The sequence below is a fragment of the Xiphophorus couchianus genome, chromosome 4, assembly GCF_001444195.1.
Source record: "Xiphophorus couchianus chromosome 4, X_couchianus-1.0, whole genome shotgun sequence".
In the NCBI taxonomy this organism is placed as follows: Eukaryota; Metazoa; Chordata; class Actinopteri; order Cyprinodontiformes; family Poeciliidae; genus Xiphophorus; species Xiphophorus couchianus.
The window spans coordinates 35,006,480-35,020,919 of record NC_040231.1 but is presented as its reverse complement, the minus strand read 5'-3'; the positions used below and the strand labels follow the sequence as shown (position 1 = coordinate 35,020,919).

Genomic DNA, 14,440 nt, shown 5'->3' with positions numbered 1-14,440 from the left:
TTCTTTTTTCAAACCTGATACCTCGTTTACGTAGTTTTACTGTTTTGTGAGAAGAAGTTTCATTACAAAAAAAATCTTGTTGGTTGAACGGAAATAATTTATTTAAATCTTAATTTTAAATGAGAAAGTTTTCATCAGAAACTCTTAAAAGGCTAATAAAAAGCATAGAGTGACTTACTTAAGGATATTCAACTGGAGGTATTGGAGGTTTATGGTAGAGGAGCACAATTCTCTTAATTGTGGGCTGACTGACAGACCCACCCACTGGGTTACACTGTTGCCAACTTACAACTTTTCAGACAAAAAAAAATTGGTAAAGCCAAAATCGGAATTGGCAGGCGAGGCACCGATTGCCAGAAAGCTGCCATCGGTGTATTAATAACATTCAAATATGTTATTTGATGATCCACATTTATACCTTGTTCACCCAGCTCAGGAATTCTCAGAGGTTTGTTGTACAATCACTCCATCCTCGAAAAAGAACAGTTCAGATAAAGCAGCTAAAAGAAGCGTGTCAAAACATGGATTCATGATTTTCAGATCATAAAAAATTATGAGAAGCTAAAGAAAACAAAAAATCTGTTAAAATTATGTGTGCTTTATTATCTCCTGGGCCCATAATGGAGTTTTGAATTGATTTTTGTCTTTTCATTAAGTTTTGTGCTTTTACCTGTTCAGATTTTACTAAAAGTTGATGATTTTGTTTAGGTCTATAATGGATGCCACTGAAACTCATAGAAAACAGTCATTTAGCTCTCTAATCAGTAGCAAAGATTTATACTTCATCAGTTTAATACAGTGAGGGTGAATTAAAATCACAATTAAATCTGCTGAAACATGGCTGTATTATTTACCTTTGTGCTATGTGAATGGCAGACTCTGATAGACACCTTGAATTGAGCCAATCAGAAGAATCCAACTGATAGCCTTCTCTCACTTCCCCTTCCTCTGCGACATTGTTTCTGGTCGTTTCTTCCCTTTTGGTGGTTTATCAGAAGTGGAACTGTGTGGGATTCCCCTTGACAATGTTTAGGACTTTATCTAATCCCACAAATGTTTCATTTAATTTAAACTGGGATGTTTTTGTCTGCTAGGGAGTTTTCTGTTCCAGGTGATTGGACCGAAGTGTTTTCGTTGCCCTTCTTGTCACAAAGCTGTCATTGGCTCGCAGCCTTGTGGGTGTTTGTGTGTGCGTGTGTGTGTGTGTGTGTGTGTGTGTATGTGTGTGTGTGTGTGCGCGCTGTTCTCATACACACTTGCAAACTTTGCAGCAGCAGCAGAACCGTTCTCCCGTGTCCTCAGCAGGCGGACAGGGAAAGTGTTCAATCCCTTAAGTAATAATATTCCTGCCAGGGAGCAGTAGCTCCGCTTCCATGCAATATTTATGTACTTTGAAGTGACTAAAACTGTTTTTTTTTCAGTTTGAATTGATTTAAAGAAAAAAAGAAAGCAATATTCAGCCATGATGGAAAGTGATTGTGTTTAAAATATGAGTAGTTAAATATATATATTTTTAGTACTTTTTATAATAATAAAAAAATCTCACAGCCAGAGAGTTTAGGTGATAAATTATAAAGATGTTTTTTTTTCTTGCATAATAAAATTATTGCTTTTATTGTTGTTGTTTTTAAAAATATTTTTCCTGCGGAACACTGAAAATGAAGACAAAGTAGTTTCCCCTAATGAACCGTCCCAATTGGTTACCAAGCAGAGATCAGTGATCAGCTCTTTATTCTTTCTTGCAAGAAACGAAACAGCAAGCAAACATGTCCAGTGTGTGATGAGTCTGGTCTGCTGTACCCAGACAGAGTCACTACGTACTAATCACAAAGTTTCTCAGCAGGAGCCTGGGAACTCTGGTTTCCAGCATTGTAACGCTTCATTGGGCAGACCCAACCTTGAACATAGCGGAGTCTCATGTTCACTTTCTGTGGTTCCTCCTTTAGTTCCAGCAGGGTGAAAACATAATGAGGCTCACATGAATGTGAAGACCTAAAGTAAACGCCTTTTTTGGGTTACAATCAAAAAATCAGAAGCTATGGTCTAAAATTCCACTAACAAGCACTTTGTGACTGCTGTATAAATACATTTTTCTTACTTACTAACTAGTAAATCTCCTGGATTAGCTTTCTTTTTTTTTTCTTTCTCAGCAACCATCAAGGATTTTCCGAGTGAGCTCGGTGACGCAACACACCCAGCCACAGCCCTGGTTCACCGCAAATCCAGAGCAGACTGGTCACAAGTCTTTATTTAGAAGCTGAGCAGCAGCAGTGTGCTGGTAATGTGATCTCAGCGAGAAATGCCTGCTCTACTGTACCTGCCCAGCTTGGTCCAGGCACAAGTCTCTTACCTTCTCCATTCATATCTGCTGAGGACGGCCACATGCCTGAGCTCGGATCATTTCTTCCAGTTTTTTTTTTTTTACTTTTTTTTTGTTGAATCACCTACTCAGGGTTCTTCAAAGCTAACACTGACGCTGTCACAGCTGGCTGTGGAATACGTGACACACGGAGTTTGTGAAAGCTTGTGAAGCTAGTAAACACTTGAGGTTGCTAAGGGTTACCTGAAGAACCCTCTCAAGGTGAACTAAAGTTATGATTCAAAATTCATCTCACCTAATCTGACCAGTTTTATTTCAAACAAGGAGAACTTATGACTCTATTTATTTTGTTAAATGGATCAGTTTTGGACATACACCTCAACGCAACAGTGTTGAGTTAAAAGTGTGTGTGTGTTTTTTTTTTTTAGATAGACGGGAGAAGAATAGCTTTTAGGTTTTACATAGAAATAGTAATGGTGAATTACATTAATAAGTTATGGAGAAATTTAATGTACAAAAATAGTAATTCTCATAATCTCTAAAAACACATTTTAAAGGATAAACTCTTTGTTTTTCCCACTGACTGGAAATATAAAGAAGCAAAGGCATTCTTTGTGTCACTGATATTAGAATTTTTAGCATTAGTCAAATTAATTACACTTTAATTTTCAATTACCATGGGTTATTAAAATAGTAAATTATTAATTACTTTAATTCTTTTCCACCACATTCTTCAGACTGGAGAAAGACTGGATGTAAAACATCTATCCTGGTGGATAAAACCTAACTTCTTACTAGAGCTGTTTTAATATTCATTATTTCAAACATTTAATGATTCTATTGATTTAGACTTAGACTTAGACTTAGACTTGTACTTTATTGATCCTTTGGGAAGACTCCCTCAGGAAATTGAAGTTACCAGCAGCTCCCAGGCAAAAAACAAAGATAACACACAGTAAGCAAAAGTGCAAGAGAATACAAAATACAAATTAAATACTAAGGTACACACCAAATGTGAGTAACCAAAACCTTAAATTATGCAAGAAACAAGGAATAAGAATATAGAATATAAGAATATAAGTAAATATAAATACAACACAAAAAAATATATAAGAATTTGGCGGATAGATTGACCAGTGATATCGTATTGCACTATGTGGTTTGACCTGATAAGTATGGATTTAAGTGATTCTTCATTTAACGTTTATATTTAGTGGCAGCAAATCATTTATGAGTTAAAAGCCTTTCTGAATTTGTAAGTCAGCAGTTGGGATGTGGCCGTCGTGCGAGGCTGACGCCTGCGTTCAGAGGCAGGTGGCTATTTCCCCTCCCCGTCACTTCTCCCTGTTTTGCATACAAACACGGTTTAATGGATGGTATTTCCAGTGGTCTGCATTTAAATGCAGTTAGTATTTGACTGCCTGCACATATTTGAATCAATGCAAACTCTGTCATGAAATGAACAAGAATCTGTCGGATAACAGACTCTCTCCAGGTGTGTTCTTTTGTTCATTTATTACAACTAGGATTTTTTAATACCAGTAATAGTTTACTGATATGTTGTTTTCTTTTTAATTGCTCTACACTTTTTCAGTACTCCTGCAACAGCATTGGATTGCTTTACTTAGTTTGACCCTTACATTATTTACTTACCGTAGTTTTATTGTAAGTGTAGTTTGTTTTTCTTTCTTTTTCAAATCTTGGCTTAAGATAAAACCAAGTCATCCATCAGGTTGTGTTGTGGAAAATTCAAATCCCTCTGACCCTCAATCGCACCATTGCACTTCAGTGGTTATTGATGGCAACAGACCAAAGCACAAAAACATCAATAATATTGATATTTGTCACTTTGATAGTGCACATAAAACCAAACACCTGCCACTGTACTACAACATTAAGGACCATTGGTTGTATTAGCAGCCTAAAAGAATAATCTCAGGTTATTTTTGAAATTATAGGCACTATACTACTTAGGCATTAAACACATGTAGTGCGTTAGGAGTTCAGCAGATACTTACATGTGAAGCCGACATTATGTACCTCCACAAAGGTCAACTTTGGCCGTCAACTACAGCCTCCTTTTGCTCTGCCATTAAGGTTGCTAACCAACAACCAGGCCACATCTACACGTGTGCGTTAACAATAGTCATCCCATTGTTATATCCAACTTAGTGACTTTGCACTAAATTGGTTTTTAAAAAAACTTGGAATCAGTAGGTCAAGTTTTTTAAAGATTAGCAATCGGCCAGAACACTGCAATCAGTGCGCCCCTAATTGGAACATCCCACCAACTTACATTTTTAACCCAGTGGTTAAAGTTTTGATTTAATGTCAGTCTATCCTATACTTGGACAATAACTAGACAATAACCTTGTGCAAAGTAACAGTGCTTACAGCACTAGAAGAAAAAAAACAACAAACTATAATATGATATTTTCTTTATTCTTTAATCTGTTAATTAATATCGTATCCTGAGAACAAGTGAGGAAAGTATTTTCCTTCTCCCTAGTTATAAGTCTGCACACATTTGTGGGGATTTTGGTGGTCACTTTAAATTTGAATTCTTCCACCACATTAATCCTGATTTCTCATCTGTTTATGGAAAAATAAATCCCTGATCTCAAAAATAATCCAGGTTCCCTTTGGGTCCACGTCCAACTTCTCTGTAAACGGAAATTTATCTGATTGAAGGTGCCGCGCAGCAAACATCCACGCAGTAGGAGAAAGGACATGTCCATAGCTGTGTGATTGTTGTAACCGACAAAAGAATACTGCATATATTTGATAAACTACACATCAATTACTTCAGAAATACAACTCACTACATACCAGGACAACCATGGACAACTGTTCTCTTCCTACTTTGTGCTTTTTCTCAGCAAGCATCTCTTTGGAAATGATAATTGGTCCTTAACGGGACCAAGAATCTGATAAGTAAAATAGAGCGAATATTGCTAACTTTACAGTATTGAGCCCTCAGAGATCCTGTAGAGGATCTCTGACCTCTTTTCTGATCAGCTGTTGTGGCAACATTCTACTCTGTCCTGCAGGTTCCTGGTCAGGCCTCCAATAATAAGACCATCCGTCACCTTCTCATATTTTCTCTCGCAGAAGGATGGCCAGGCTCCTCTCCTGCTTATTTTTAGTTGCCTAGCAACCAGTGAAGGATGTCAGGGTGGTACTTTATGATGGAAGTGGGGGCAGGGTGAGGTGTACATTGTTCAGGGATGAAATGCTCCTGAATGCTGTCCTACCGATGAAAAGCTATAATGCATTCATTTAAGGTCAGCATTGTGGCTTTTCTTTTTTAGCCTCATTCACCTGGCAGCACTTACAGTTATTAAGGATTTACATCCTGATTGTGTTCGAAATTATAAAAGGCCCAGTCACCGCTAAGCAAAAGCCTGCGTGTATTTTGAAACATCCTTGCTTTAGAAAGAGGGTTTGCTCTTAGGCCTGTCGCAATAAGCAGTAATTCATGAAATAATTTGCATAATAAATTAAAGCAAGCTCAATAATTTCCTTTTAAATGATTCGTCGTTTTTTGTTTTTCTCTTTTTTCCCTTTTTCTACCAAAGACTTGATGACAAAAGTCCAGAAACATGGATAGAAACACGGTTAGTGTTGTAGTGTTAGCTTTTAGCAATACCACAGCTAGCAGGTTTCATCCATCATTGCTTTTTTTCCTGTCGGTCTGCCTCATTGGGACGTTATCTCTGAGCAATGCTGTGTTTGCAGTTTATTGATTTTGACACAAATTAGTATCTTTGACTCATTTAATTTTCTGTTGGATTATTTTAACTACCCTAGATGAAAATAAGTATATTTTTCAAATAGCTGTTTGGGGTTTACGTTATTGAGGACTGTAACTGTATGTGTCAAGTGAAATATATTTCCTCTTTATTTGCTGTACTGTGAGAAAATTCAAATTTCCCTCCTAACATATTTAACCTGTGTTGGCCATCTTGTTACAGCTGATCACCTAAAACTATAATAAGAAGAGAACATTTGTTGCCATCCAAAAAACTGAGACTGCAGCATCCTAAAAACCATCAGTGAGTAGATTAAATATAACACTGATTAAATATAACAATTTAAAGCTGCTGAGTTTTCTATGCCACTGATTTTTTGTGACGTGAATGTAGTACAGGACTGGAAAAAGCGTTAAAATGACCCCTTATTGGATCATCACTTTTTATTAGGCCTGTCACGAAAATAAAAATTTTTGGTGGACGATAAATTGTTCCAGAAGTTATTGCGATAAACGATAATTTGATTTTGAGACCATTCTTTAGTAATTTAATAGTAATAGCAAAAATAATAATACAAGAACACATTCTGAAAGATCAGTAAACTTTACATTCTAATGAACATTTAACACTGACACTGGAAGATATTTTAAATATCCAAAATAAATAAACAAAACAACCAATAAAATGAATTTTAAAGTATTTGTATACAAAATTGTCCTTTAAAAAAAGGTTTAGTTGAGACCAAAGCACCTGACTGACAAAGTCAAGTTTTAACTTTAAAAAACTCTGATATGCCTTTATACAGGAAGTAAACCCATTTTTTGTCTTAAGCTCAAGTGACAGAAATAACCGAAGAAGGAAAATGGTGGACTGCTTTAAAGCAAATGTGCATTTCGGTGCATGGAGTCAAATTATGGAACAGTTTGGATGAGGATTTGAAAAAGTACCCTACTTTAAACCAATTCAAAATACTTTATAAGAAAACACTTGAGTTAATACTGGGGAGAATGATATGTTTGTAAGTTATAGTCTTAATTTTATATATGCGGCCATGAAAAGATTTATTTTGTAATTATTGAGAAAGGGGCAGGTTTTTATAAGGTTTTTCTTCTTCCTGCTCCCTTTCACTCATGTAGATGAAGTGTTACAATGTTTTTGTACATTGACGATGAAATGTGTTTTGTTGAGTGAATAAACTTATTGATTATTTTATTACTATCACAAACAATCTATTTATCAAATCAAATCTCAGTTTCTTCACAGTATCTTAGAGCTGTGACTTTCTCAAAGTGGAAAATTCTCAAAGTGCAGTATAAATGTAAAAAAATTCTAGTATTCTTATTGTAAATTATTCTTTTTAGTTTGGTACACGCATTAACTTTAGCTGTTTAGTTTAGTTTATTTCCACTTCTATATAATGTGTAATGTGATGTGCTTTGTCTTTCTGCTTCAGGAACAAATTGTTCACTTGCTGCCATAAATCCCACCCACATCTACAGTATGTATCATTGGAACAAGATAATCACTGTTTTCAACTTCATGTTCGAAATGTTACAATGGGCTGCTTGACACACACTGGACATAAAAATAAAATTTAAAAAGTGGACTACATTATACTGAAAACTGAAACGGAGCGTCAGATGTGTCTTTACAGTGCAGCAAGAATACATGAGGGTTCTCCAGTTTGTTCCAGAAGGACAAAGACATGAAGAGAGAAAGAGCAGGAGGGTGGAAGTGACAAAAGAGCTGAAACCTCCATCCACACATGCTTCTGTCTTCAGCAGCTGAGCTAATCTAAATGCTTTAACTCATTCACAGTCGAGGCCTGGAAAACACCCTCCCAATGAATGTCTGTTTCTTTAGCAGGCTGTTGTACAGTCTCACCACTGCACCGGATCAGCTTGACCTACTGCCACACAGGTGCATCATTATGCAAGAGCTAAGTCAAAGTTTTCATTCAGCCATCAATGAAAAACCAAAAAGGAAAAAAAAACAGCAGTTATTTTCAGTGGTTTCACCACAAGCAATTAAGTTTCAGTTTGTCTGTAAAGACGGGGGAAGACCTGAACTAGCTAGCTGAGATGCATTGATGTAGAGTTTGAGTGTTGTACTTTATAGTGTCATGAACGGTGCGGTGAGGCAGACGTTGTAGACCCAGGTAGGATGAATAGTTGAATTTTAATAAAGAAAAAACAGAGTCCAAACAGGCAGCACGCACATTAGAGGAGGACCCGACAAAGAACAGACACACAGGTGACACTAAATACACTGGGGGTAATCAGGGAACAAGAAACACCTGGGAATTAATCAAGGGGAGAACAGGACAACACGGAGACACCGAAAACTCGAAATTAACACACAGAAAACACAGAACACGACACATAGAGATTCTCTAACCACAGATGTCTGATTTAAAAATTATACAAACACTTTTTTTGGCCTATTTTTGGATAAATTAAAAGCTGAACTGTCCCAACAGTATTTGTAGTACAATTAATAATTATTCCTCAAAGGAAAAAAAAAGACCTGACTTGAGCCTGTCGCAATAAGTAACTAAAATTTAAATGGCATAATAAATTAAAATTAGCTTAATTATTTCCATTCTGATGATTAGTATTTTTTTTGAATGGAAATATTGCTTACAGAGATCACAATTTTTTTATGGTCTCGATTGTGTTTTTTGTTTATTTCTAATAAATAGAGTTCTTAGTAAATTAAAGCTTATGTTGTTATCAACATATTACCTGAAAATGATCTCAAAACAACATCATTATTTATCACAATTATTACTGGGCCTTACTTGGCCCCTATTAGGCTAAGCGTTGTTTATTTTAACTAAGGTTTTTTTATGTAACAGTGACAGTGAAGACAGGTTAAGCTAGGTTTATAGTTTACCCACTGAACTGGGTGCGAGAGTGTGCACACCAATTGTGCCGTCCCTACACCTCCTCATTGTAATTTGGAAGTAATACCATGAGGCCATTATGCTATTATTTCCAAATTATGATGCCTGCACATCCACCTTCAAATTTTTGTAGCTTTTAGCTTTTTTTTAACACAGAAACTTTGTGGGCCGCTGGTGGACTGCAGTAGCACCCCTACCTTGGGTAAGGTTAGGGGTAGGGGTGCTACTGCTTGTTAAGTCTTATCAAGCAACAAATTGTGTATTTGTGTGTGTTGTGTTAGTAGCAAGTCAAGCCAAAAATGTCCAGTCCCCAACCAATATGGCCAACAGGCTTTCCCATAGTCCCCTTTGCTGCTCTTGCTTCCATTGATGGAGGGAATGCTAAATCACTCGTTTTTCTCTCACACCTTTCCTTTGAGGTCCTCATTTCTTCATAGGTCCTCCCTTTTTCATTTCTTCCCCTCCTCCCTCCCTCTGTCCAGTAGCAGTCGTCAGTCCTCTTTTTACAGCTCCCCCCCCACATCCTGATGTCACTCTGTTCGTGTATGGCTATTGTCTTATAGCAGCTGCAGCAGTAGCAGCTCCTCTCCAGATTTTTAGTTTGTCAACCCCCCTTCCTTGTCCTTCCCTCTCTATCTCCGTCTTCATTAGTGGATTCTACAGTGGGATGAGAAGTGAGGGAGTGACAGAGTGGAGAAGATGAAAATGAGGATACAGACTGCAGAAAGCAGAGAGATGCAGTAGCTAGCCACTACCTCCCTGTACTCCTGGTCTGGATGGGAACGCTTTTCTATCACTGCAAAGGACTTCTGTTGATTTTTTTTTTTAAGTGATTTTTTGTTCTGCTTTGAGGAACAGTTGTCTTGAAAAGCTCTCGTAATTGGCGGTTGGACTTGGTGAACGTCCGTGATCTGAGTGGAGGGTTTTTTTAACGAATAGCGGTGCCGGGGCATCTGGCCGTCTGGGAGGCAGTGACGGCCAACTGGCTGCATTGTGTTGCTTTGATGACCCCCGCTGTGTAGCTGCCTGCTCATCAACCCCATCTCTCTCTCTCTCTCTCTTCCTTGAACCCCCCCCACCCTCCACCCAATCCCGACCCCTTCTCTCTCCTCTTTCCTCCTCCTCCACCTCCTTCTATCTTTCCATCACAGCTCCTGGCCCAGCCATGTTCGGCACAGAGTCATCATGTAAGTATTACCATCATCCTCCCATCTCTCTGTGTTTTGTACTCAACAGTATGAGCATGTTTTCTTTAAGGCAATTGAGGGAATAAGGAAATTGCTAGATTTCCCTCATCTCTCCTGCCTTCTCTCTGCTTTTTTTTTTGTGGATGTTTTTGCCTCCATGGTTGCTGGTGGTAGACTGCATGGGGAGAAATGTGGGATCTACCATTTTAGCACAGAGGGTCAGCATCACAAGCTAGCAGGTCTTACTGAGCTTTTCCTGTCTTCTCTCACTCTCAAGTATGTTTGATTCGTCTGTCTGTGCGTACGGAATCATGTCCTCTCGTTAAACGTGTTTAGAAATCCGGAGTGTTAACGTTTGGAATGAATGCCAGTGCCTCACTTTTCTGTGAGCACGTTGGAAGATGGATGCTTGTGCTAATATCGCATCATTCCCAGAAGCAGAGGGATCCTCTGTTGCTTTCCAGTTCAGTCAGATTGCCGTGCAGTTCTGTTATCGTCACATTTCCAGCTTCAGATGCTTCTGGATGTTACATAGCACCTTACTGCTGTGAACTTATGCTTTGTATTTATTTGAGGAGGGGGCTAGGATGTCACTTCCCTTGACCTCCATCAGTGAAGTTTGTGTCTTCAGACAAAGCTCTTTCCTCTGCTCCAGCTCACATTGAATTCTTGTATTCTGATCAATGCTGCAGTGGCTCACCCCAGTACCTGCTCAGTGTTTCGAGGAAGTCAGGGGTTGATGTAACTGATTGTGTCATGGAGGCATAGTTGGAGCCAAAAGTAACTTGTATGTGGAAGTCAGAGCAGAGGCAGCAAGTAACTCGGCAACAGCGTTCAGCAAAAATCTGTCAGTGAATCACTCAAAACTCTGGACTGTAATCTTTGTGATGGATGATACCATTAGTGTTTAGAAAGTGCGGATTTTTATTGACCAATAACTTGATCTGGGTTTTTGTTCTTTCTTGATGCACTGATCAAGTGTTTGTCTGTAGACACGCTGCTTTGTTTTCAGCTTTTAGGTTTAGTGTATGGTTATTAAAAAGGAATATGAGTAACAACTAGCTACATTTGCTTCTTTAACTTTTTTTTTTGACTGGAGTAACATCATGAAGGATCGGTACTCTTGAGTAAAACTTCTGACTACTCCACTCACCTGGAGTTATGTCACTGAATGAAAAACCAGCTTGCTTTACCCAAAAGTGCAGCAGACACAGACACACGTCTGTGAGACGTCTGGTTTGTAAATAAGTTTCATTGTTCTGATGTTTTTTATTTGCTGAGCCTTCTGTGGCATTTGGAGGTCAAGTGAACATACAGGAAACTGTAGATATTGTTGTTGGATGTACTTTTCACTGTTCTAACATGAAAAGTTAGAACAGTGAAAAGTCTTGAGGTTTGCCACATGAAACCTCAAAAGTTTCATGTGGAAAATTGAGATGTGGAAATGCTTGCTCTGCATGAATTTGCTGGTTTTTTTTTAGCAATTTGATTTATTTGTACTTATCTTTATTTTTATTATTCTGACTACCAGAACCCACAAAATCAATAATTTCATGTTTTGTCTATGATTACATAATTTTTGTAGATTAAATCAGATTAAATAATACTACTCAAGTACTTTAGCCTTCGTACCGAATACCTTTTATTCTTACTTGCGTGACTTTTCAGATTGCTACTTTTTACTTCCACTTGAGTAAAATTTGTTGAAGTAGTGCTACTCTTACTTAAAACATAAAAATGTTTGACTACTCTACCCACTTCTGGCACCAACATACGGTGTGTATGTTAGGAAAAGATTTTTCCACATTAACATCTATCAGTAGGTTTATGAATCCCAGTCTATTTCTTTTCAACAAACTCATCCTAGTCATTAGTGTAGATTGCTAAATTCATTAAAAATCACTTATTTTGGAACAAGTAGATACCAGCCCAAGTCTTGGTATCTTTATGTTTTATAGCATTACGTCATAAATAAATTCATACAAAATATTTAATGTGACGTAATAATTTTCAAAATATAAATACAACAGTTACTACATAATTGTTGCTAAAATAATATTTATTATAGCTATAATAATGCCTGACATTTTACTCTTATTGTTGAACATTGCAATAAGCTGTGTTATGTGTTCAATTAAAGTAAAAGTATTTAGAAGACTGAGATGATGAATAACTACCCACTGAATTAATTGGAATAATGTATGTGCTTATTGTTCAAAATATTATCACTTATTGCTGTTAGCTGGGCTGGCTTAGCTAACATGCTTTTAGCATGCTAACTTTTTCTGGTAACCAAATAGTGTATTTTTTGCTACACTATTAGTAGTACTGTTACTACTATTTAATACTATTTATTTTTTACTACTGAATAGTAGTATTTTTACTACTATTTCAAAAATGTACTATGAATACATTTTAAAAAATTAATTTAAAAAAATTTTTTTACATTACCTTCACACTTAAAACTACCATAACAAATCCGTTATGGGAGAAATAAATACATAAAATCATGTCCTACATTGTAAAACATTTGATGTAAGGGTGTATGTATTTATTTTACCGTGTTCATTCTCAGCAATTCTCCTGACAGCCACATAATTACCTCATAGAAGGAAAGGGTAAATTTATTTGGGTTTAGTATGAGTTAGAATAAAAACTTTTCAATTCAAATTCAAAAGTACTTTTTTGATCCCAAAGAGAAATTAAATAAAATAAATTCATGTTCTTACAATTTAAATATTGTATTGTACTGTTATAATATATTGTTCAATTATTATTATATATGTAATAATGTATATTATTTTAAAAATAAAGCTTTCAACATATAACATGATATTTTTTTATATTTATAGCATTACATGTTTTTATGTAGTAACTGTGCAGATCAGTGGCTGGGAAAATATGTTGTCTACAGGAACTGATTTTATTTCAAACTTGAACTCTTAGTGGCTCAGCTGATTAGTGCCAAGGAAAATAAATGGCAGGTCTGGATTGGCTGCTTTGCAAACGGTAGCCAATAGTGTGTCAAATAGCTTTGTGATTAAGTATGTCTTATATTCTATTTGTTGTCAAATATTTTAGATATGCTTTACAAAAACATACATAAATAGGGGCATTTTCCACAAAGAATTTGGGGTCATGTTTCACAGACAAATTTCCAACAAATACTACATTGTGAGGACCTACATCTTGTTATGCCAGAGGCCCATAAGAGGAAGTACTGTCTCTGGTTTCTGGGTTAGGTTTGAATTGAGTGAATGAATGCCATAATGCATAGATTGTGTCTTTTAATGGAGGATGGCTGTTAAAAGAAAACTTGTTCATGAAAAAAAAATAACTGGACAAACACAGAAACTAGCATCCAGAGCACAGAATTATAAATCAAGACATTTCAAGCGGAAATCAATTTCCGCATTTCAAGCAGAAATTGATTCCGAAATTGATGTATATTGATATATGTATCAATAAACATGATGAATAAACACATCATGTATATTCATTTAAAAATAAAAAAAACTTGTCAACAGTGTTAATATTGACTTGAATTACTGGTACAACTAGTTAGATTTTCTTATAGTTCAGAAAATGGGAGTTTCCATCTGAATTGTTCTCGTTTTTCCTGGAGAACAAATTGTGCTCGGCTAAAAAAGTGTAACACGATTTCTCTGCATGCTTTCTTCGTAGTAAGCAGAGTCTTACTACTTCAAAAAGCTTCAAGAGAAAACCTGAAAGTTGACTGAGCTTGGCTGCAAAAGACCAGGGAGCGGCGATGGCATGCTTGGAACCAAGTGACTGATTACTGAAGCAGGAAGGTACTGAGGGAATGAATAACTGATAAATCCACTCTGAACAAGAGAAATAAAGACACAGAAACCAAGAAAGTCCACAAACCAGCAACAGAAAACAACCCAGCAAAAGAAACATTCAAGATAGCAACCAAAAGTTAGCAAACAGGAACATAAAAACAAGAAGTCACTATAACACAGAACTTAAGTTTCAAGATCTATGGAGAAAAAAACAACTACAGTACAGACAACAACTTTGACCAGAAGATAAATACAGAACAGACGCATGAGAATGAGCTAAATAAGGAGCACAACAGGAGATGAAACCAAAATTCTTTTATCCGTTGAACATTGTTTTAGTTTTGCTTTTGCACAGCCGTTCATTCTTATAACACCTTTTATAGGGTCTTTGTTTTAGCTCCTACTTTTGAGTAGAATCTTTTAAGCATAATAGAAGTCCATAATTTATGTAAAAAAGTACATTAATCTTT

At 36.6% G+C, this 14,440-nt stretch overlaps 1 protein-coding gene across 5 annotated transcripts in view; it reads left to right on the top strand.

Moving 5' to 3' along the window:
- LOC114142854 (suppressor of tumorigenicity 7 protein homolog) overlaps window positions 1–14,440 on the top strand; it is a 60,094-nt gene that overhangs the window by 1,069 nt on the left and 44,585 nt on the right. For 4 of the 5 annotated variants that reach the window (XM_028014365.1, XM_028014364.1, XM_028014367.1 and 1 more), the window contains exon 2: window positions 10,129–10,164. The exons of the other annotated variant lie outside the window; for it this stretch is intronic. In XM_028014365.1, coding sequence (XP_027870166.1) covers window positions 10,143–10,164 — 22 coding nt within the window. In that variant the 5' untranslated portion in view covers window positions 10,129–10,142. The remainder of the gene's footprint in view (window positions 1–10,128; window positions 10,165–14,440) is intronic. 5 annotated transcript variants of the gene reach the window in all.